General features: G+C 34.2%; 2 protein-coding genes across 2 annotated transcripts; one reads left to right on the plus strand and one right to left on the minus strand.

Moving 5' to 3' along the window:
- Window positions 1–2,253: 2,253 nt before the first annotated feature.
- On the plus strand, window positions 2,254–21,490 carry LOC116139252 (protein OS-9 homolog). Its single transcript, XM_031424927.1, has 8 exons — window positions 2,254–2,483; window positions 3,890–3,966; window positions 19,060–19,263; window positions 19,476–19,547; window positions 19,970–20,085; window positions 20,190–20,256; window positions 20,340–20,446; window positions 21,064–21,490. The coding sequence occupies exons 1-8, from the start codon at window positions 2,399–2,401 to the stop codon at window positions 21,221–21,223; spliced, it is 888 nt and encodes a 295-aa protein (XP_031280787.1). The 5' UTR covers window positions 2,254–2,398; the 3' UTR covers window positions 21,224–21,490.
- On the minus strand, window positions 10,540–12,607 carry LOC116139251 (probable caffeoyl-CoA O-methyltransferase At4g26220). Its single transcript, XM_031424926.1, has 6 exons — window positions 12,457–12,607; window positions 11,843–11,924; window positions 11,674–11,753; window positions 11,250–11,394; window positions 11,018–11,149; window positions 10,540–10,931 (listed from the first exon to the last, which is right to left on the minus strand). The coding sequence occupies exons 2-6, from the start codon at window positions 11,909–11,911 to the stop codon at window positions 10,641–10,643; spliced, it is 717 nt and encodes a 238-aa protein (XP_031280786.1). The 5' UTR covers window positions 11,912–11,924; window positions 12,457–12,607; the 3' UTR covers window positions 10,540–10,640.
- Window positions 21,491–23,339: the final 1,849 nt, after the last annotated feature.

A 23,339-nucleotide genomic window follows, 5' to 3' on the forward strand; every position in this document is an offset into this window, starting at 1 on the left:
AAGGGTAATTTTGTCCAAAAAATTAATTAATTGAGGTAAAATTGTAAAAGTCAGATTCATGTAAATTGATTTTAAAACAAGGGCATTATTATCCAAAAATTTATTAATAAGGGATGAAATTGTAACAAAAATAAGATAACCAAGTAATCTTACAATACTTAAGAAATTAGAGGTAATCGGATTATCTCCAATATTACCAACAATAATTATTATCGGCATTGAAAGATTACCAGAATTTTATATTACTTGACAACCAAACATGATAATCAAGTAATATAAAATGACATAACCTTAGTAATCCTATATAATCCCCAACCAAACACCCCCTTCAAGTTTATCTCTTAACAGTTGTGGTGGTTGCTTATGTGAATGGTGCTTGTGGTGGTGGCTTTCTTGTGTCGGCAAGGGGTTTGGTTCGGAGAATGTTGTATAACTAGGAATGTTATATTAATGGGAAGATAGATTATCTTGAAGATTATTGAGAATGTTTAGGAAAATGTACTTAGTTAAGTTGGAATAAATTAGTGGGTATGTTATATTGATAGGTTTGGTTGAGGGGAATAAATTGTTTGGTATGTTATATAAATTACTGAATTATATTATTATTTTTTTAACCCCTATACTTGAGAGTTTAGCTAAAACATCCCATAATAAAAGTTTAAAAATTAATAAAAGACCCTAGCCACCCAAGCCACAATTGGCCATCGATCACCACCGCCGGTTGTCAACTATTATGGTCAGAATGGCACATGACCGATCAAATCTGGTCGTTGATTTGACCGTTTCGACCATTAACGGTCATGGATCTAGCCGTTTCTTGCTAGATCAACGGATCTGGCCGAAAACGGCCAAATTGATGATTATTAATAGTCAGATCGATGCACAGCTGTCTAGATGCAGCCCATCATGCCTCGTTTTGGCGCTAACGGTTGGTGGTGGTGGCCAAATCCAACCACCACTCTAAGGTAATTGTTTTTAAGTTCAAGGGTATTTATGCCCTAAAAATTTTGTATATAAGGATAAAATAGTCTATAAATATTATTGTAAATTGTTTTCAAAACAAGGGCATTATTGTCCAAAAAATTTAATAGTTAATGGTAAAATTGTAACAAAATTAAAATTACCAAATAATCTTAAAATACTTAAGAAAATAATAGTATTCAGATTACCACCTATATAAGTATATAATCAACAGTAGTGATTATTGGTTTTGGAAAATTATCAGAATAGTATCACTATGTTTGGCTTACTATTTTTATCCAGATTCTGGATCCTATTCTCCAAATAATGTTTGGCACATTATTCCAAGAATATTACCCTATTTTTTTAAATTACTTTTAGACCCCATAAGGTTATTAATTTCATCAAATACACACTAAAAAAAAGTTTAAAAATTATCAAAAACACCCCCGCAACCCATACTTGCCAGATTCCGGCAACCACCGTCGGTGGTAGCCGAAATCTATACAACGGCCAACCTGCCGACCATAAATGGTCGGAAGTTCACCGATCTGGCCTTTTCCGGCCAAATCCACCACGGATTTGGCCGAAAAAGGCCAGATCTGGCTGTGAACGACGGCCATATCTTTGGCCGTCGCTGACTGACGGCCAAAGATGGCCATCGTTTTGGCCTTTTTGGGCCGTCGACGGCCATGGCAGGCCATAGATCTGGCCTTTTCCGACCAGATCTGTGGTGGATCTGGCCGGAAAAGGCCATAACGACTCGTTACGACACAGATCCGACCGGTCTGTGTCGTAACGCGATTTTCTGGCCAAATTCTGGCGGTGGTGGCCAGAATCTGGCACTGCAGGTGGTGGGGGTATTTTTGTCGATTTACATGTTGGGGTATTTATGAAATTAGCAAACTTAGGGGGTTTTTCTATAAATTTTTAAATTTTACCTCGTAATACTCCCATATTCAATTATCCAATACTACCCCCAAAATAATAAACCAAACGCATACATAGTATATTACTTCACAACGAAAGCCGCTATATTAGGTAAATGCAATGAACTCTATGTTTAATTCATTTTAACTTTGAAACCAACTGATTTTAGAAATTAAAAGTAAAAAAAAAAAAATGTGTTAGTGAGATTTTTGAGATGAGAAAAATAAATGATAGAAAATTTTGAAAATTAATTTATAAATACAATATTTGAAAATTTATTTTATACCACGTGATAAAAGTCACATGACTTGCACATGTCTCACTCCATTCGGCTATCTATGACATGGCAGAAGATGATTGGGCCATGAGCGTGGAGTCTGGTCATCAGCGCCATCAGATCAGCGATACCAGTCTCCCAAGCGGACTCCAGACTTTCCCAATTTCAGAATTCGAGTTAGTGAGATTCATTTGCTGTCTCTTCTTTTTCGTTTAATTACGAAACAGAACTATGAGATTGGCGTGTTTTGTTCTTCTCGTTTCATATTTCGTATGCAGCTACGTGGTAGCTGATCAAATCTACCCAGCTCATGTAGGTAATAAGTAATAACCCATTTTCATCTTTATTTATTTATTCTTGTTATAATCGATTCAATAGCTTTCTTTTCCTTTCTGAGTTTAGCTCTATGTACATTTATCCAATAAAGAACTTCTCTTTGATCTTACTATTCATGTTTTATCGGTAATTTCATTGTTGTTTTCATCATTTGAGCTTGGTTTTATGTCAATTTCTTTGATTTAACATCTAATTTTTATTTGGGTTGGTATTGATTTTCTTTTTTGGAGAGTTTTCGGTGAGTTATGGAAGAACTGGGATTTTATGAAGCTTATGTAGAGCTTAATGATTTGAACTTGCTTTTAGATTACGATGGGTTTAAGCTTCTGTGTCTTTGTGTAATGTAGTTGGGAGTGTGTCTGCTCTCCTTGCTGTCTTTTATGTTCTGGGTAGAGTTTTGACTCCATGGCTAACTGTGCAAAGAAGCATTTCTTTCTTTCTTTCTTTTTCTTTTTCTTTTTTTCTTTTTGGTGAGCTTGTGCTGGATGTATGGAGTTCACCTTACTGTATGCTGTTCTTCCTTGGTTTGCTATATATTTAAAGACAAACCATTAGAAAATTTAATTTTTGTGTGAATCTTGGTGATGAAAAGGTTAGAGAATTTTACGAGAGTGAAAGCTTTCATGGGAGAAAGGTTTGGAGATTTTTAGATTTGGGATCAAATAAACTCATCAGAGTAGTTGAGCGTTAGACATTCAGTGCTTTTGAAGAGCTTTGGTGCCACCCAAAGGGTGTGTGGCCTGGTTATGTGATTATGTTAGTGGTTTAGAGCAGCCAACGTGATGTCTTTTAGGATTTCAATTGCTTAGCATTCATCTGTTGATTTTAGTTTAAAGGTTTGCTTTGGGCTAAGGTTTGCTGCAGGCTACCTAGAGCCAACCATATGTATTTGAGATAGGTTTCTGGTCCGCCTTTTGATTATTATATTTAGTAGTACTGGTAATAAAAAAATAAATGGGGATACTTAAGATACAGGTTCATCTAGATATCTGCAGTTCTTTTATCTAAAAGAACAGGTTCATCTAGATATCTGCAGTTCTTTTATCTAAAGGAACTGGCACAATCGTGTTAGTTGACAAGGGACTAAAATCATGAGGTGCTTTATACAGGGGCTGACCATGGATAATGCAGTTGTTACTACTCATGGCCTTGAGGTCCTTTTTCAAAGTGTATTATCAGTCATAAGAAGACATAATGGTTAGGCTCTCATGCACTTGTGTGTTTTATATGCTAAAAAACTTAGTCATTGTATAGAAATTATGCCATCTGACCACTTTGCTTTAAACTTATCACTTGCTTTTCTTGTAATCCTATTTTCTTATGTTTGATCCTGGTGTGCTAGGTATTTTATTTTTGTATACTTTTCTCTCATTAATGGGTTTACAGGTGGTACATTTGGCCGCAGCTCTCGTGAGCCAAAATACAAGATTGAATTCCATTCAGAAGACTCCCCATTTCATCCTGTAAGTATTGCTTAGACTTTGGAGTTTTTACTCCCCTTTTCGTTCTCATTAAAAGTTGACCATGGCCATTATGATCAGAGAGTGCATAATGAGACCAATATGCTGAACATTCTCTAGACTTCATATGTTGCAGATATCTATCTGCAAGTCTCTTTTGTTTTCTTTAATATATATATATAAGATATCAATCATTAAATTGATTTCAGTTGGTATTGCATGATTTTCTCTAGAACAACATATTTATTATGGCTGTATGAATTGTTATGCTGGAACTCGAGGACAGTATTGCTATCTAATAGCATTGTGTTCAACTCCAGCTCTTTAATCACCGGTAATCTATATCATATGCTTCACGATTCATATCAATTGCTATAATCTGCATTAATGCATTAATTTCCAGTATAAATAGTTCACCATGATAAGACTGATGACAAAGTCGAAAGCAATGGCACTCTGAGGTCGATAAATTACTTACCTTACCATCTTGGGGAATGCGGAGAGCAGTGAGCAGAAGGAATATCCAGTGAAAACCCCAATTTCAATTGTTTTTGGCATCAACTAGCTTCAAGAGCATCGCCATGAACTGACTGCATCGGTGCAGTACTCATCATAGCCCTACAAATAACAACATCAACACAAATGTGTAGACTAATAAATATCATTATTGCCGATTTTGAATGGATTCTGTAACAAGCTTGAAATGTCATTGAGCACAAGCTACTATTTTCAACCTGATTTACTTCTTTATCCATCTGTTATCACATTAGAAACCATGTCTAACAGGCCTATCGGGCACCAATCGAAGATTTAATTCTAAATGTTTGAATAGACTTGTATCAAAATTATTATAATGTTGATAAGAAAGTAAATATAAAGAAGAACAATACCTGGATGGGCAGCAGTAACATCCCTTATCTCCGCAGAGGCTCGGGTTCTCGGGGGTACACGCTAGTCTCCAGAACATACTGCCAAAATATTATAACTTGACATTACAAGTTTATTAAAAAGACAAAAAAAACAATTATCAGTAGACAGAATTAATGAGTGATGATACATTGTAACTCTTCAGTCTGCAGTAATCCTTTAGAAAATCTTGCTGGTGGCTTTGTGCCTTTCCATCGTACTCTTCAGTCTAGTACTTGACAGAAGATTTTTCAAAGTTATAAACTGATGTAACATCAAGTGATTTGAACAATAAGAAAAATTAAATTACTCTGGTCAATTAATTGAAGTAAATTGCATTACAATCACCATAATTATGTAATTCAATTAAAGACCACAAAGAGAAAGGAGTTTCTCAACAAGTATACAAATGGACAGTCAAGAATAGATATCAAAGCAGTTCAGCAATTAAGACTCAATGTAACGTTACACTTACAATTCAGGTTCACATTTAACTTTGTCTACGTTAAAACTAGGTTAACTATGAAGTGGTTTAAAGTAGAATCCAAACAAAATGTCAATTTCAAGCAATAAAGCCCAAAAAAATAGTCATCCCCAGAATATCTCAATAAAATCATATCAATAAGGCAAGTTGGCTGCATTAAAGGGATACCGAATAGTGCTATGCTCAAACCTTAGGGGTGGATATGTGAAAAGCCCATCAAATCTATGCTGAACATGAACAGAAAGAGAGAAGTAATTAATACCGATATGAAGATCAGTTGACGATGACGACGAGTGAATTTAGAGCGCACTGGGAGAAGGGTTAGCTGGCGGCGTCTTCTTTTGTCTTGGATGAGATGAGATGAGATGAGATGAGATAGATGAAAATCACTTGCAGAAGCATATATACTTACACAGAATTCCCCTCCAAAGCCGCTATGATCAATGGATCACGTGACGACAAAAGTAATAGAATAAAGAAACGCTGCGTTTCTTCCATTATTCGAAAAAATAAAACCACGGAAGGTTGCGCATCGAATCTGTGTATCGAATGACGTGACAAAATCCTGACTGTTGATTAATTTTAACTGATAATGAATCAACGGTCAAAATTTTATCACGTTATTCAATACACAATTCGGTGTGCAACCTTCGATAGCTGTAGATTACTTCATTATTTCACCACGTTTTGTCCATATTCCAAATACAAATGCGTCTTCTATTTTCAAATCATATCCTAAATTAAAGGCATTTTAAACCCTCTAAGTTTTTTAATTAATAAAAAACACCCTCAACAAAAAAAAATTATAAATTGATAAAAATACCCCACCCACTTATAGTTGCCAGATTCCGACAACCACCATCGGTGGTGGCTAGAATCTATCACAACGACGCACTACTAGTCAGAACTGGCCGGCAATGCACCAATTTTGCCTTTTTCGACTAGATCTATAGTGGATCTGGCCATCGTTGACGACCAGATCTGGTGTGGACAACTAGATTTGACCGTAGATTTGTTTTTTTCTTACCAAATTCATGGTGAATCTGACCGAAAAATGTCAGATCGGTACACGACCGACTAGATTCGACGGTCATATGTTGTAATGCCAGATTCCGGGTTGTAATGCCTATAATAAAAGTTTAAAAAATCAATAATACACCCTACCAACCCAACCACTGTCGGCCGTCGACAACCATCGTCGGTAGCTAGCAACCTAACAATTCACAAAAGACTGGAATGGTCAATCGATGCACGACTGCCATTTTCGGCCTTCCATGTGCTGTGGCCGTTAACGACCATCGATCTGGCCGTTGATGGCTAGATCTTTGGCCATTTCCAACTAGATCTCTAGCCGGAAATGGCCATATCGGCTCACGGAAACATTTCTAACCTTCCGGCGTCGTTTAGATGGCAACGATAGCTAACCATTGGCGGCCGGCAACGGCAGGTGGGTGGGGGTGATGGCTTAGGTGGACTACAATTTGTTTTGAATTCAGGGAATTTTGTCAAAAAATTAATAATTGAGGTAAAATTGTAAAAGTCAGATTCATGTAAATTGATTTTAAAACAAGGGCATTTTATCCAAAAATTTATAATAAGGGATGAAATTGTAACAAAAATAAGATAACCAAGTAATCTTACAATACTTAAGAAATTAGAGGTAATCGGATTATCTCCAATATTACCAACAATAATTATTATCGGCATTGAAAGATTACCAGAATTTTATATTACTTGACAACCAAACATGATAATCAAGTAATATAAATGACATAACCTTAGTAATCCTATAAATCCCCAACCAAACACCCCTTCAAGTTATCTCTTAACAGTTGTGGTGGTTGCTTATGTGAATGGTGCTTGTGGTGGTGGCTTTCTTTGTCGGCAAGGGGTTTGGTTCGGAGAATGTTGTATAACTAGGAATGTTATATTAATGGGAAGATAGATTATCTTGAAGATTATTGAGAATGTTTAGGAAAATGTACTTAGTTAAGTGGAATAATTAGTGGGTATGTTATATTGATAGGTTTGGTTGAGGGGAATAAATGTTGGTTGTTAATAAATTATGAATTATTATTATTTTTTTAACCCTATACTGAGAGTTTAGCTAAAACATCCCATAATAAAAGTTTAAAAATTAATAAAAGACCCTAGCCACCCAAGCCACAATTGGCCATCGATCACCACCGCCGGTTGTCAACTATTATGGTCAGAATGGCACATGACCGATCAATCTGGTCGTTGATTTGACCGTTTCGACCATTAACGGTCATGGATCTAGCCGTTTCTTGCTAGATCAACGATCTGGCCGAAAACGGCCAATTGATTTATAATAGTCAGATCGATGCACAGCTGTCTAGATGCAGCCCATCATGCCTCGTTTTGGCGCTAACGGTTGGTGGTGGTGGCCAAACCAACCACCACTCTAAGGTAATTGTTTTAAGTTCAAGGGTATTATGCCTAAAAATTTTGTATATAAGGATAATAGTCTATAAATATTATTGTAAATTTTTTCAAAACAAGGGCATTATTGTCCAAAAAATTTAATAGTTAATGGTAAAATTGTAACAAAATTAAAATTACCAAATAATCTTAAATACTTAAGAAAATAATAGTATTCAGATTACCACCTAATAAGTAATAATCAACAGTAGTGATTATGGTTTTGGAAAATTATCAGAATAGTATCACTATGTTTGGCTTACTATTTTTATCCAGATTCTGGATCCTATTCTCCAATAATGTTTGGCACATTATTCCAAGAATATTACCCTATTTTTTAAATTACTTTTAGACCCATAAGGTTATTAATTTCATCAAATACACACTAAAAAAAAGTTTAAAAATTATCAAAACACCCCCGCAACCCATACTTGCCAGATTCCGGCAACCACCGTCGGTGGTAGCCGAAATCTATACAACGGCCAACCTGCCGACCATAAATGGTCGGAAGTTCACCGATCTGGCCTTTTCCGGCCAAATCCACCACGGATTTGGCCGAAAAAGGCCAGATCTGGCTGTGAACGACGCCATATCTTTGGCCGTCGCTGACTGACGCCAAGATGGCCATCGTTTTGGCCTTTTTGGGCCGTCGACGGCCATGGCAGCCATAGATCTGGCCTTTTCCGACCGACAGTCTGTGGTGGATCTGGCCGGAAAGGCCATAACGACTCGTTACGACACAGATCCGACCGGTCTGTGTGTCAACGCGATTGTCTGTAGTATTATTCATTGCAACAATTTACAAGATTGTCTTATTAAGGAGGACGTGTGATACATGTAGGCATGGAGAGGGACGAGTGGTCCTTGCCTTTAAAGGGAAATAAAAAATATATTACTTTAGAAATATATCAATACTAATAAATTAGTGTGAACATTTTAATTTTGTTGTAATATATATAGTTCGAAAGAGGAATTATGAGAATAAGGAAAAATATAATAAGGGGATTAAATTGAGATGATTGAAGAAGTAATTCTGAAAGCTTATTATGGATTGTGGCAATGTGCAGCTATTTGTAGTTTGAGCCGCCAGTAGGACCAATTACATTAACCCAAAGAAAAGCAAACTTTTTTTTTTTTTTTTTTTGGTGATCGGGAGTGTCTAAACCAATTTGCGCACACCTCAACTAATCCTTTAGAGCCCTAAAGTGAATCATCAGGTAAATTCTATCAGTGGTTACCCCTATTAGTGTTTAGGAGGACTCAAATTCAGAAACTCATGTAGGAGTCTCTTTGCTCTTTTACTAATAGGTCGCCAATTAGTGGTTAAGCAAAGCAAACTTGCTACTCTTGTACCATTCCCCCTCCCTTCCTTTCATGTACCAACATTAATAATTTAGCTACAAGCCTAAGTGAGAAGATTTAATCCAAACCTCTTAAAAACATAGCTTATAGAGTAGAGCTATATTTAGGTCATTGAAAAGGGTGGTGAAACTGTCAACAATATCATTGGATGACTATGAAATTGTCTTGAGCATGAAGTTCCCGAGACAGTATAAATGTGGTGGTAATGCCCTATTGCAAATGCAGTTTGCATAATAGATGATGGTCCATGCATAATTCTTACAATAGCCAAATCATAATCGAAAGGGAAACGGCAGCGAAGGCTTAAGTCTAAACACACTCAATTGCTAAGACAACTTAAGCCTTCTTTTAAATATATTTTTAAGCCCCAATAATAATAATCTTTTAGAGAAAAAAAGATAATGGGTTAAGAAAGAGTTTTAGAAAGAAGAATATCGGGCTAATTTTGGGAAGAAATATAATATCTTAATAAATTAACTATTTTTTTAAATGTTTTTACTTAAAAAGAATTTTAGTGGGACTTAAATAAGAGGACTCTTTCACATAATTAGGTGGGAGATAATGTCACGTCTAGCCCAATTCAGAGGTATATTGGCCAAATCCATGTTGAGAGGTTAGGATATGGAGAATATCTTTAAGGAATCTTTCCTGAAAACTCCTTCACCAAAAATGTGTATCAGATAAGCTCCTGTATGTGATAGAAAAAAACATCAAAGACAGGCATATAGTTTTTATCCGAATAGGGCTTAATCATGGCCTTCAATTCTTATTGGATATATATATATATATATGTTGACCTCTACATCTACTTGTAAACATGTATATATAGCCCGCTAGTTTGTTCGATTTATTTATTCCAAGTATTGTATTCATTTGAAAGATAATAATATAAAATGAGTTCTCCCAATCTCTAACTTCCTGTGTTCTTAATTTATTGAGTGTTTTGATTAATAAGAGTGATGGAATCTCTGATCTTTCCACAACAAATCTAAATATTTAAAGTTAGTATAATTTCATTTTATAAATACAGTATGTTATTATTAGACAATTCATTTTATGTTTAGAAGCACTAAATTATCTTTTGCGTATTTTATAACCAAATATTAATACACTATATAGCATCCGTGTATTAAACAAATTCATCCATCCACTTTATTCTATAAAATACAAGGAGATTCCCTATTTTCAGTGAGATTTTGAGAGATTTTTAAATTATAAACACTTTAATTAATTTTAGCCCAAACTTCAAAGAGTCACAAAAATTAACCCTTCTGGCCATTAACAATTATAATGCATAGAAGGAGAAATTCCACTGGAACCCAAAATAAATTAAGCACAAAACATCAAATATTATAACAGCAAAGAAATTTTATCAACTGAAATAATGCGAATATAATATGATCATCTTATTCTTGTTATTAACATTTATTTCCAATCTTCTTAAGTTTTGTTGTTTTGAATACATCTAGGTTCAACCAGAGGTTTAGTAAACACGCCTACAGATTGTAATGCCATCACCTAATGGGACATGAGAAAGCTGGACGCGAGGATCACCTGCAAGTAACTTGTTGAGTTCCAAAGTTGCTTGCCTTCCTGCTTTTAGTATCTCTGGAGTCTCATCTTCTGGCATTGCAACCGATCCTATCCACAGTGTATTGTCATACACAGCAATCCCGCCCACCTTCAACAATTTCATCAACCTCTCATGGTAGTTCCAATAATTAACCTTGTCGGCGTCTACAAAAGCGAAATCAAAGCTGCCGTCATTTCTACTCTGTAGATGAAACAGAGGATGGGAGATTGTATTTAGAGTAAATTTGAGTAGAATATAGAGAGTTTGAGATGTTTAAAGATCTTTACATCTTGTAATAACTGATCAAGAACTGGTAGAGCCTCTGACTCTATGAAGTCTATCTTGTGTTCAACTCCAGCTCTTTTAATCACCGGTAATCCTATATCATATGCTTCACGATTCATATCAATTGCTATAATCTGCATTAATGCATTAATTTCCAGTCATAAATAGTTCACCATGATAAGACTGATGACAAAGTCGAAAGCAATGGCACTCTGAGGTCGATAAATTACTTACCTTACCATCTTGGGGAATGGCGAGAGCAGTGAGCAGAAGGGAATATCCAGTGAAAACCCCAATTTCAATTGTTTTCTTGGCATCAACTAGCTTCAAGAGCATCGCCATGAACTGACCTGCATCTGGTGCAGTACTCATCATAGCCCTACAAATTAACAACATCAACAACAAATGTGTAGACTAATAAATATCATTATTGCCGATTTTGAATGGATTCTGTTAACAAGCTTGAAATGTCATTGAGCACAAGCTACTTATTTTCAACCTGATTTACTTCTTTATCCATCTGTTATCACATTAGAAACCATGTCTAACAGGCCTATCCGGGCACCAAATGGAAGATTTAATTCTAAATGTTTGAATGGACTTGTATCAAAATTATTATAATGTTGATAAGAAAGTAAATATAAAGAAGAACAAATACCTTGGATGGGCAGCAGTAACATCCCTTATCTCCCGCAGAGGCTCGGGTTCTCGGGGGTACACGCTAGTCTCCAGAACATACTGCCAAAATATTATAACTTGACATTAACAAGTTTATTAAAAAGACAAAAAAACAATTATCAGTAGACAGAATTAATGGGTGATGATACATTGTACAACTCTTCAGTCTGCAGTAATCCTTTAGAAAATCTTGCTGGCGGCTTTGTGCCTTTCTCCATCGTACCCTTCAGTCTAGTACTTGACAGAAGATTTTTCAAAGTTATAAACTGATGTAACATCAAGTGATTTGTACAATAAGTAAAAATTAAATTGCTCTGGTCAATTAATTGAAGTAAATTGCATTACAATCACCTATTAATTATGTAATTCAATTAAAGACCACAAAAAGAAAGGAGTTTCTCAGCACAAGTATACAAATGGACAGTCAAGAATAGATATCAAAGCAGTTCAGCAATTAAGACTCAATGTAACAGTTACACTTACAATTCAGGTTCACATTTAACTTTGTCTACGTTAAAACTAGGTTAACTATGAAGGGTTTTAAAGTAGTAATCCAAACAAAATGTCAATTTCAAGCAAATTAAAGCCCAAAAAAATAGTCATCCCCAGAATATCTCAATAAAATCATATCAATAAGGCAAGTTGGCTGCATTAAAGGAGCGTACCAGAATAGTGCTATACTCAAACCTTAGGGGTGGATAATGTGAATAAGCCCATCAAAATCTATGCTGAACATGAACAGAAAGAGAGAAGTAATTAATACCGATATGAAGATCAGTTGACGATGACGACGAGTGAATTTAGAGAGCAGTGGGAGAAGGGTTAGCTGGCCGGCGTCTTCTTTTGTCTTGGATGAGATGAGATGAGATAGATGAATATCACTTGCTGAAGCATATATACTTACATAGAATTCCCCTCCAAATGCTGCCATGGATCAATGGATCACGTGACGACAAAAGTAGTAGAATAAGAAACATATACTATATTTCACCACTGTCTGTCCATATTCCAAATACAAATGCATCAGTCGTTTCCTATTTTCAAAATCATATCCTAAATTAAAAACTATTTTAAACCCTCTAAGTTTGTTAATTAATATAAACACTCTTAAAAACAAAATTTATAAATTAACAAAAATACCCCTATCTATCTACAGTTACCAGATTCCAACAACCACCATCGGTGGTGGCCAAAATTTGTCACAACGACGCATTATCAGTCAGAACTAGCCGATAATGCACCAATTTAACCTTTTTCGATCAAATCTACAATGAATTTGGTCATGGATGGTTAGATCTAACTATAGATCTGGTCTTTTCCGATCAAATCCATGATAGATCTGATCAAAAAAAGGTCAGATCGATGCACGACTGACCAGATCCGATCAGTCGTGCGTTGTAATGCTAGATTCCGGGTATGATGGCCGAAATCTGGCAACTGTGGATGGGTGGAGGTATTTTTGTCATTTTACAAAAAAATTATATATTAGGATGTTTAGTTAAATTAGCAAACATAGGGGGTCTTTTTGTAATTTTTGAATTCTATCTCGTAAATAACCACCTAACTCTACCTACCAATAATATTCCAAAAATACTATTCCAAATAATCAAACAAACACACACATATATTTTACAATTACGATAATTCTTATTATTTATAACCCCTCCTCTACTTTTAAATTTCTTCGTGTGCATTGGTTCAGAGAATACTGTATTATTGAGAATATTATATTAATGGAAAAAAAAAAGATAAACTTGAAAATTACTTGAAATGTTTAAGAAAATGTGTTTAGTTGGTTGAAATAAGTGATGGATATATTATATTAATATGTTTGGTTGGGGGAATAGATTGATGTGTATGTTATTTAAATTATTGAATTGTCCTCTAATTAAATATCATTATTTAGATTATTGTAACCCTCCTAGATTTAAAAACTTAGCAAAAACAACCTTATAATAAAAGTTTGGAAAATCAACAATACACCCCTACCAACCCAGCCATTGTCGGCCGCCGACAACCACCGTCGGCAGCTGGCAACCTAACGGTGCACAAAAGACCGGAAATGGCCATATTGGCGCACGACTGCCATTTTCGGCTTTCCATGCGCTGTGGCCGTTAACGGCCATTGATCTGGAAATTGACGGCTAGATCTTTTGCCATTTCCAACTAAATCTCTAGCGGAAATGGCCATATTGGCTCACGGAGATCATTTTTGACCTTTCGTGCATCGTTTAGGTGGCGGCGGTAGCTGACCACTGGTGGCTGGCAACAGCAAGTGGGTAGGGGTGGCGGCTTGGGTGGACTGCAATTTGTTTGGAATTCAAGGGTAATTTTATCCCAAAAAAATTAATTAATTGGGGTAAAATTGTAAAAGCTAGATTCATGTAAATTGATTTTAAAACAAGGGCATTATTGTCCAAAATTTTTATTAATAAGGGATAAAATTGTAACAAAAATAAGATAACCAAGTAATCTTACAATACTTAAGAAAATGGAGGTAATCAGATTACCTCCAATATTACCAACAATAATTACTATCGGTATTGAAAGATTGCCAAAATTTTATATTACTTGACAACTAAACATAATAATCAAGTAATATAAGATGACATAACTTTAATAATCCTATATAACCCCCAACCAAACGCCCCCTTCAAGTTTATCTCTTAACAGCTGTGGTGGTTGCTTATGTGAATGGTGCTTGTGGTGGTAGCTTTCTTGTGTCGGCAAGTGGTTTGCTTCGGGGAATGTTTTATAATTGGGAATGTTATATTAATGGGAAGATAGATTATCTTGAAGATTATTGAGAATATTTAGGAAAATGTGCTTAGTTAGGTTAGAATAAATTGGTGGGTATGTTACATTGATATGTTTGGTTGAGAGGAATAAATTGTTGAGTATATTATACAAATTACTGTATTACCCTTCTATTATTATATTATTAGTTATTATTTTAACTCCTATATTTGAGAATTTAGCTAAAACATCCCATAATAAAAGTTTAAATATTAATAAAAGACCCTAGCCACCCAAGCCACTATTGGTCACCGATCACCATCGCCGGTTGTCGACTATTGTGGTCAGAATGGCACATGACTGGTCGGATCTGGTCGTTGATTTGACCGTTTCAACCATTAACAGTCATGGATCTAGCCGTTTCTTGCTAGATCAACGGATTTGGCCAAAAACGGCCAAATTGATGGTTGTTAATGGTCAGATCGATGCATGACCGTCTAGATGCAGCTGATCATGCGTCGTTTTGGCATTAACGGTTGGCGGTGGTGGCCAGATCCAACCACCAGTCTTGGGTAATTATTTTTAAGTTCAAAGGTATTTATGCCCTAAAAATTTTGTATATAAGGATAAAATAGTCTATAAATATTTTTGTAAATTGTTTTCAAAACAAGGGCATTATTGTTTGAAAATTTAAATAGTTAAAGGTAAAATTGTAACAAAATTAAAATTACCAAATAATCTTAAAATACTTAAGAAAACAATAAGTATTCAGATTACCACCTATATAAGTATATAACCAACAGTAGTAACTATTGGTTTTAGAAAATTATTGGAATATTATGGCTTCGTTTGGTTGGATTTTGAGAATGCTACTTTTAGTATTCCCAAAAAAGTTAAACAGTAAAATACCCAAAAACTCACAATATTATTCAACTTTATTCAACATGTTTTAAACCCCCTAAATTTGTTAATTCAATTAAATACCCCTAAATATTTTTAATGTTTTTGTTACGGTGACTCCGGCCACCCTCCGGCGATGGTGGCCGGCTGTCCGTATTTGAGGGTGGATTGGGGGTGTTTTTGTTAACTTTTAATGTTTTATTATAAGGGGTGTTTTGTAAAAAAAAACAAACATAAGGGGTATTATTCAATTTGTAAATCCTACATCGTATACCCGCCCAATTAACTTTTTTTTTTTTACTTTTTCAAAAAACTTTTCCCAAAAACACAAAATGTGAACCAAACGGAGCCTATATTATTCACAACGAAACGTTATATTAGGTAAATGCAATAACTCTATGTTTAATTCATTTTACTTTGAAACCAATGATTTTAGAAATTAAAAAAAAAAAAAATGTGTTAGTGAGATTTTTAGATGAGAAAAATAAATGATAGAAAATTTTGAAAATTAATTTATAAATACAATATTTGAAAATTTATTTTATACCACGTGATAAAAGTCACATGACTTGCACATGTCTCACTCATTCGCGTACTATGACATGGCAGAAGATGATTGGGCATGAGCGTGGAGTCTGGTCATCAGAGCCATCAGATCAGCGATACCAGTTCCCAAGCGGACTCGAGACTTTCCCAATTTCAGAATTCGAGTTAGTGAGATATTTGCTGTCTTTCTTTTCGTTTAATTACGAAACAGAACTATGAGATTGGCGTGTTTTGTTCTTCTCGCTTCATATTTCGTATGCAGTACGTGGTAGCTGATCAAATCTACCCAGCTCATGTAGGTAATAAGTATAAACCCATTTTCATCTTTATTTATTATTCTTGTTATAATCGATTCAATAGCTTTCTTTCCTTTCTGAGTTTAGCTCTATGTACATTTATCCAATAAAGAACTTCACTTTGATCGTACTATTCATGTTTTATCGTAATTATTGTTGTTTTCATCATTTGAGCTTGGTTTTAGTCAATTTCTTTGATTTAACATCTAATTTTTATTTGGGTTGGTATTGATTTTCTTTTTGGAGAGTTTTCGGTGAGTTATGGAAGAACTGGGATTTATGAAGCTTATGTAGAGCTTAATGATTTGAACTTGCTTTTAGATTACGATGGGTTTAAGCTTTGTTGCTTTGTGTAATGTAGTTGGCAGTGTGTCTGCTTCTTGCTGTCTTTTATGTTCTGGGTAGAGTTTTGACGACTCCATGGCTAACTGTGCAAAGAAGCATTTCTTTCTTTCTTCTTTTCTTTTTTTTTTTTTTTGGTGAGCTTTGCTGGATGTAGGAGTTCACCTTACTGTATGCTGTTCTTCCTTGGTTTGCTATATATTTAAAGACAAACCATTAGAAAATTTAGTTTTTGTGTGAATCTTGGTGATGAAAAGGTTAGAGATTTTACAGAGTGAAAGCTTTCATGGGAGAAGGTTTGGAGTTTTTAGATTGGGATCAAATAAACTCATCAGAGTAGTTGAGCGTTAGACATTCAGTGCTTTTGAGAGCTTTGGTGCCCCCAAAGGGTGTGTGGCCTGGTTATGTGATTATGTAGTGGTTTAGAGCAGCCAACGTGATGTCTTTTAGGATTTCAATTGCTTAGCATTCATCTGTTGATTTTAGTTTAAAGGTTTGCTTTGGGCTAAGGTTTGCTGCAGGCTACCTAGAGCCAATGTATTTGAGATAGGTTTCTGGTTCGCCTTTGATGATTATTTAGTAGAGTATGGTAATAAAAAAATAAATGGGGATACTTAAGATACAGGTTCATCTAGATATCTGCAGTTCTTTATCTAAAAGAACTTGCACAATCGTGTTAGTTGACAAGAACTAAATCATGAGGTGCTTTATACAGGGCTGACCATGGATAATGCAGTTTTACATATGCTTGTGGTCCTTTTTCAAAGTGTATTATCAGTCATAAGAAGACATAATGGTTAGGCTCTCATGCACTTGTGTGTTTATATCTAAAAAACTTAGTCATTGTATAGAAATTATGCCATCTGACCACTTTGCTTTAAACTTATCACTTGCTTTTCTTGTAATCCATTTTCTTATGTTTGATCCTGGTGTGTGGTATTTTATTTTTGTATACTTTTCTCTCATTAAGGGTTTACAGGTGGTACATTGGCCGCAGCCTCGTGAGCCAAAATACAATTGAATTCCATTCGAAGACTCCCCATTTCATCCTGTAAGTATTGCTTAGACTTTGGAGTTTTTACTCCCCTTTTCGTTCTCATTAAAATTGACCATGGCCATTATGATCGAGAGTGCATAATGAGACCAATATGCTGACATTCTCTAGACTTTATGTTGCAGATATCTATCTGCAAGTCTTTTGTTTTCTTTAATATATATATATATATATAAGTTCAATCATTAAATTGATTTCAGTTGGTATGCATGTTTTCTCTAGAACAACATATTTATTATGGCTGTATGAATTGTTATGCTGGAACTCGAGGACAGTATTGCTATCTAATAGCATCATGGGATTTGGTCGGGTGTTTCTTACCTTAATGATGTAAACATTGAGCTTATTACAATAACTTTATTGCTTGTATTGAACTTCTCAGAGGAAAAACAACTAAGCTGCTTTGTGTTTTTTTGAATTTTTTTTTTCTTTCAAATATTATTGTAAGAACTGAAAACAGCTTTTTTCAGAGAAGATTTTTTTTTTTTTTTTTTTTTTTTTTTTTTTTTTTTTTTTTTTTTTTTTTTTTTTTTGCATTTGGTATGTCTTAAGAAAATTTTTTAGACATGATTGTTAACGATTGACAAATGTCTGATAATAGTTGTTAGCGACCACGAGTGAGCCAAAGTGATTAAATGTAATAAATGATGGTTGAGTGTATTGATCATCTATGATCAATTGCGACAATCAATCCTTGTAAAAAGTTGTTGACAGTTTCTAATGATGTGGCCAACAGTTGTCATAGACCAATAGTGAAAGTGAAAACATCAATTGTTATCAATGATACTTAACAAAAAAAAAAATTGTTATCAATGATGAGGTGGTAAGAATCCTGGTTGATTGGTCATGATTGTTTTGGATATTGACTATTGGTAGTCATCTGATGTTTCTGGAAGATTTCAACACATTTTGGAAAATAACTTATGGACTTTATAAATTTTGAAATTTCCAGTATTCTTCAGAAATTAAACTTCGTTTTCTGTTCACTCGGAAATATTTTCCAATAGACCAAACAGGAAAATCTAAAAAATGGTTCATGCAAGTTCTTTTCTGCTGTAGAACCAAACAAGACATGTTAAGCGTCTTGACATGTATACGTTAACATATACAATTTTTTCAATGTAGATGGAAATCTGTCTACATTTTAAAGTTTTGACCAATCCTTTTGCTAGAAGTTCTCTAAATTATCATATTCACAATGTGACTAGAAGGTTAACAGAAGCTTATGTCTAATGGGCCAGGTTCATGTTTTAAAGGTTGTCAGTACCTTTATCCTGTATTCATTGTTACTGAACCTAGCAATTATGCATGATGGGTTTGTGTTTCATGTTGGTACTACAATTATCTTGCATTCAGTCTGGTTGACTGATGTTTAGAATCTGTATTAGTTCCATCCTAAGTCTGTATATGTGATCTTATTGTCTGAATTTAGCTGCAGAAAAAAGAGTACTAAGGTATCATGATCTAATGCCTAGCCCTAACAATTTTTCAGGATGATGACCAGGAGTCTGTGGTTATGCCCAATAAAAATGGACAGAATTTCTTATGTTACTTGCCTAAGGTGGAGAAAACCAGCATTGGGAAGCCAGTAGCGCAGCATAACACAAGCAGCATGATTCTAGAAACTGAGAAACGTGTTAAATTGAAGACACCAGATGAACTGCTTGAACCATTGAAGGACCGGTGCTTTATCAGAGTTGGCTTCTGTCACCCAAAAAATTATTTTTGATTTCTTATGTTGATTTATGCCTAAGATATTTTCTAAATTTATTAAAGAAATAATTTAAAAAATTCTTTTTTCCTTCCTATAGTTACTTTTTGCTTACTAGAAATTGTTGTTATTGTCTTTGTATTTCATGACCTTTTTTTGTTTTTTATAATTGATGCATTGTTCACACATATATGCAGCAAGAGGGTTGGTGGTCATATGAATTTTGCTACCAGAAAAAGTTACGACAACTGCATTTGGAAGATGAAAGGGTAATCTTTTAATTGTACTTAAGGCGATTTCCTGTTTTCCTCTAGGACCATTATTGTTTTATTCACTTCACTGTGTTTGATGTTTCCTGCACAATATTTTCTGTTGTAGAATGTCTTGCTGGTAGATGAAGTATGCTGTTATTCAAGAATAAATCAAAACTAGGAGGGTTCATACGAATTTTCATTTGCTGAATTTGGTGTTGGTACCCGATGTATAGTGGATCCTTCTCTTCCTGTTCAATATGTTGTTTTCGTTTTTGCACTGTTTTTGTAATAGTAAAAGTAGTGGTATTAAAGATCAAGGACAGCTGTAGTAGCTGTTATATTTATTTTTCATTTTCAGTGCTTTTCATTTCTTTTTAGGATTTAAAAGAGTAAAAAAGACCTGACAGCTTTTTCTTTCTTGAATTCACTTGCTACAGGTGGTTCAGGAATTTATTTTGGGTGTGTATGATGAAGAGGCAACAGCTGCTTTCAACCAGAATCTTTCTGACATTTCCACACTGAAAGACCCTCGCTCCAAAGATGCATCGCAAAGGTATTATTTCATCACAAGGGTGAATCATATAAACAATCTTTAAATTTAAAAAAAAAAAAAAAAAAAAAGAGGAAAGTGTTTATCATGCTAAATGTTTCATCTAGGTACCATGCTCATCAATTCACAAATGGAACAATCTGTGATCTCACAAATCAGCCCCGAGAGACTGAGGTATAAGTGATTAAGTCTTCTTTGGTTTTGGTCTTTCTCCTTATTTCCCTTCTCATCTGTTTCGCTCTCATTTTTATGTTCAGGTGAGATTTGTGTGCTCAGAACCTAGAGCTATGATTAGTTCTATTACAGAACTATCGACATGCAAGTATGCACTTACCGTTCAGTGCCCAATGCTTTGCAAGCACCCGTAAGTTCTCTCTCTCTCTCTCTCTCCCCGAAACAATTTCTATCCATATGATGTGGAGGAAGTAGAATACATCAATCATATCCAAATACTTGTTGCTATTTAAGTAGATAGTTTTGCCGGATGATGCTTTTCATAAAGTTGTTTGCATACACTTGACATGAACATTTTAATTATAATAGTTGTCACTTTCTCAAATAATATTTTCTGATTCCATCTATCATTTTATCAAGTCTTAGCATATGATTCTGTTAACAAACTTAATCACTGCTTTATTATTTGTCTGTCTCATTACTGCAATCTTGATAATTACAACCATTCTAGCAGAAAGTTTGTCTTTTTCTTCATGGTGATGATAAATTCTAGATTGGAGAGGCAAGCAATGTCTGTTTGCAACATATTTTTGCTTGTCTGTTGTGTAAGTTCACTCTCTTCATGCATCTCACTCTCAAACACTCATCTGTTATCCACCTTCCTCATCGAACGGAAAAAAACCCAAAGTGTTCATTTGCTACAAAACATTCCAATTTACCCTAAATGAATTGCGCATGTTATTTTACGTTTGCAAGTCAATTTCTGTGCTGCATTACTTGTTCTGATGACTAGCCTTTACTCTACAGTTTGTTCCAAGAAGAGAGACCGGTGTGGCACACCATTGATTGTAATGTGCTTCCAAAGGATTACAAGGTAACAAAAGTAGGGGAAGACAAAGTGGAACCTGAACAGATTTTTATGGTCACTGATGATGCTTCTCCATCAAATTATGAGACACAAGAATAAGCAACTTATTATTGACAAAAAAAGGATTCTGTCCATATCAATTACTTAACAAAGGAAAGGATTTTACTCAGTGTCTCGCCCTTCACCCACATATCAGTGCAGTAGATAGTTATTTTCAAATCTTTACAAAACAAAGTTACTCTTCATTTTTGAGTATTTGTGTAGTCATCTTAGGGAAATCTCAAATTTCCATCTTATCAAATATTACAATACTACATAAATTCTGGGATTATAAATGGTAAATGTTGAACTTTTTCAGCTTTTTAATGGCATGGGGTTCACCTAATTTTAGGCTAAGCCTTGGGGAGTATTGAGAATTTGTTGTCTTATAAGTAATGTCGATGGGGTAATGGTATTTGTACAAAAAGAGTTTGTACAAATTGACGTGGTATATTACAAAGTATGTCATGTGATATTGGGACTCATGTAATTTAATATCACATTAATGTTATGTAGACTCTCATATCATGTGGCATTCACATATTGTGTCACGTCAGTTTGTATAAACTCTCTTTGTACAAATAGCATTACTCAATGCCGATGTTAGTTAGGGGGTGTTTGTCTAAGCTTATAAGCTGGTCAAACTTGCTTATAAGCTATAAAATTAAGCTGACCTGTTTGTTTATAATTTTTTTGAGCTTATAAGTTGAGCTTATAAGCCAAAAAAAATAAGTTGGGGGGGAGGTACTTATTTTTTTTGGCTTATAAGCACTTTGCTTATAAGCTAGTTTGACCAAGTATATTACCACATTATCCTTGTTTAATTTTAAAATTCCATAGTATGTCATTGTTTAATATAGTACTGTTTTGAGAATTTATAAGACAAAGGTACTTAAAGCCATATTTTATAACAACACGTCAAGTTACTTCATCAGTCACTTATTAAGTACTTTAACCAAACACGTAATGCTTAAAATTCAAATGCTTATAAGTAATTTAGCTATAAGAATTATTGGCTTATAAGCCATTTTCATAAGCTCAGACAAACAACCCCCTTATTTATCAATTGTATGGAAAGATTGTTTGTATACAAACTGGTGTGGGAGTGGCACATTGCCAATACACAATAAAATAGAGTGGTAATACACCCATAATTTTATAATAAATTTTCTTTTAAATCTCGACGTGACAATTCTTAATTGATCAGTCGTAATATGAGGGGAGATTTATTATAAGTTGACTAATTACGAGTTACTTATTAGGGTGTAAGTGGAAGTTTGTGAAAGAATATCCTTCATAAAATTAACAAGTGTAAAAATTTATTCGAAAAAAGTAATTTATGTGTGAAGAGTGAGAATAAATTAAACGATCAAGAACAGTTTCTTCTTCAATCAAAACACAAAAAAAAAAAAAAAAAAAAAAAGAAAAGAAAAATACTAAATACCTTCAAATCCTTTTGGCCACATCTGAAATCTGAATGACCAAATTCTCGCTTCTTTAAAACGATAGCAATCAATAATTAAAATGATAAAATCCTTTCCACTTTTACCCTTATTTGTACTAATAATTTAGAGACCCTTATAAAAAAATTCAAGGAGTCAAAACTGAACTCCTGAAATTTATCTAATTTGGTTTTCTAATTCATAAGATTGTAAAAAAAGCTTTGAGTTCTCGGTAATTTTAATGGTTTTTTTTTTTTTTTTTTTTAATTTTATTTCCTCTTGATTTTTAGCCAAAAAAAAATGTAAATTGAAATAGATAAAAGATTTCTAGACGGTAATTTTCTTCCCTTAATTTCCTGAACCACTAGACGTATAAATTCGTAATTTTGTTTTGTTTCCTTAAACCAAAGTTGCTGAGGAGATCCACAAACCAGAAAAAGAGAAAGATAAAAAAAAAAAAGAGGATATATGGAATAATGTATTAGGGGTTATGATGATTTTATACCATTGAAAGTTAGCTAAATTAAATTTACAGGCGCTTTTTTTTTTTTTTTTTTTTCTTTTACATCCCTAATTCAAATAGTATGGCATGTTGGCTTTTATTATTATCCATATTTCAATCTCTTCTACAATATTTGGCACATTATTATAGAAATATTATCTAGTTTTAATATTTAGACCCAAAAGGTTATTAATTTCATTAAATACCCATAAAAAAAGTTTAAAAATTAACA

Source organism: Pistacia vera, unplaced genomic scaffold (assembly GCF_008641045.1).
Source record: "Pistacia vera cultivar Batoury unplaced genomic scaffold, PisVer_v2 Contig35, whole genome shotgun sequence".
Lineage (NCBI taxonomy): Eukaryota > Viridiplantae > Streptophyta > Magnoliopsida > Sapindales > Anacardiaceae > Pistacia > Pistacia vera.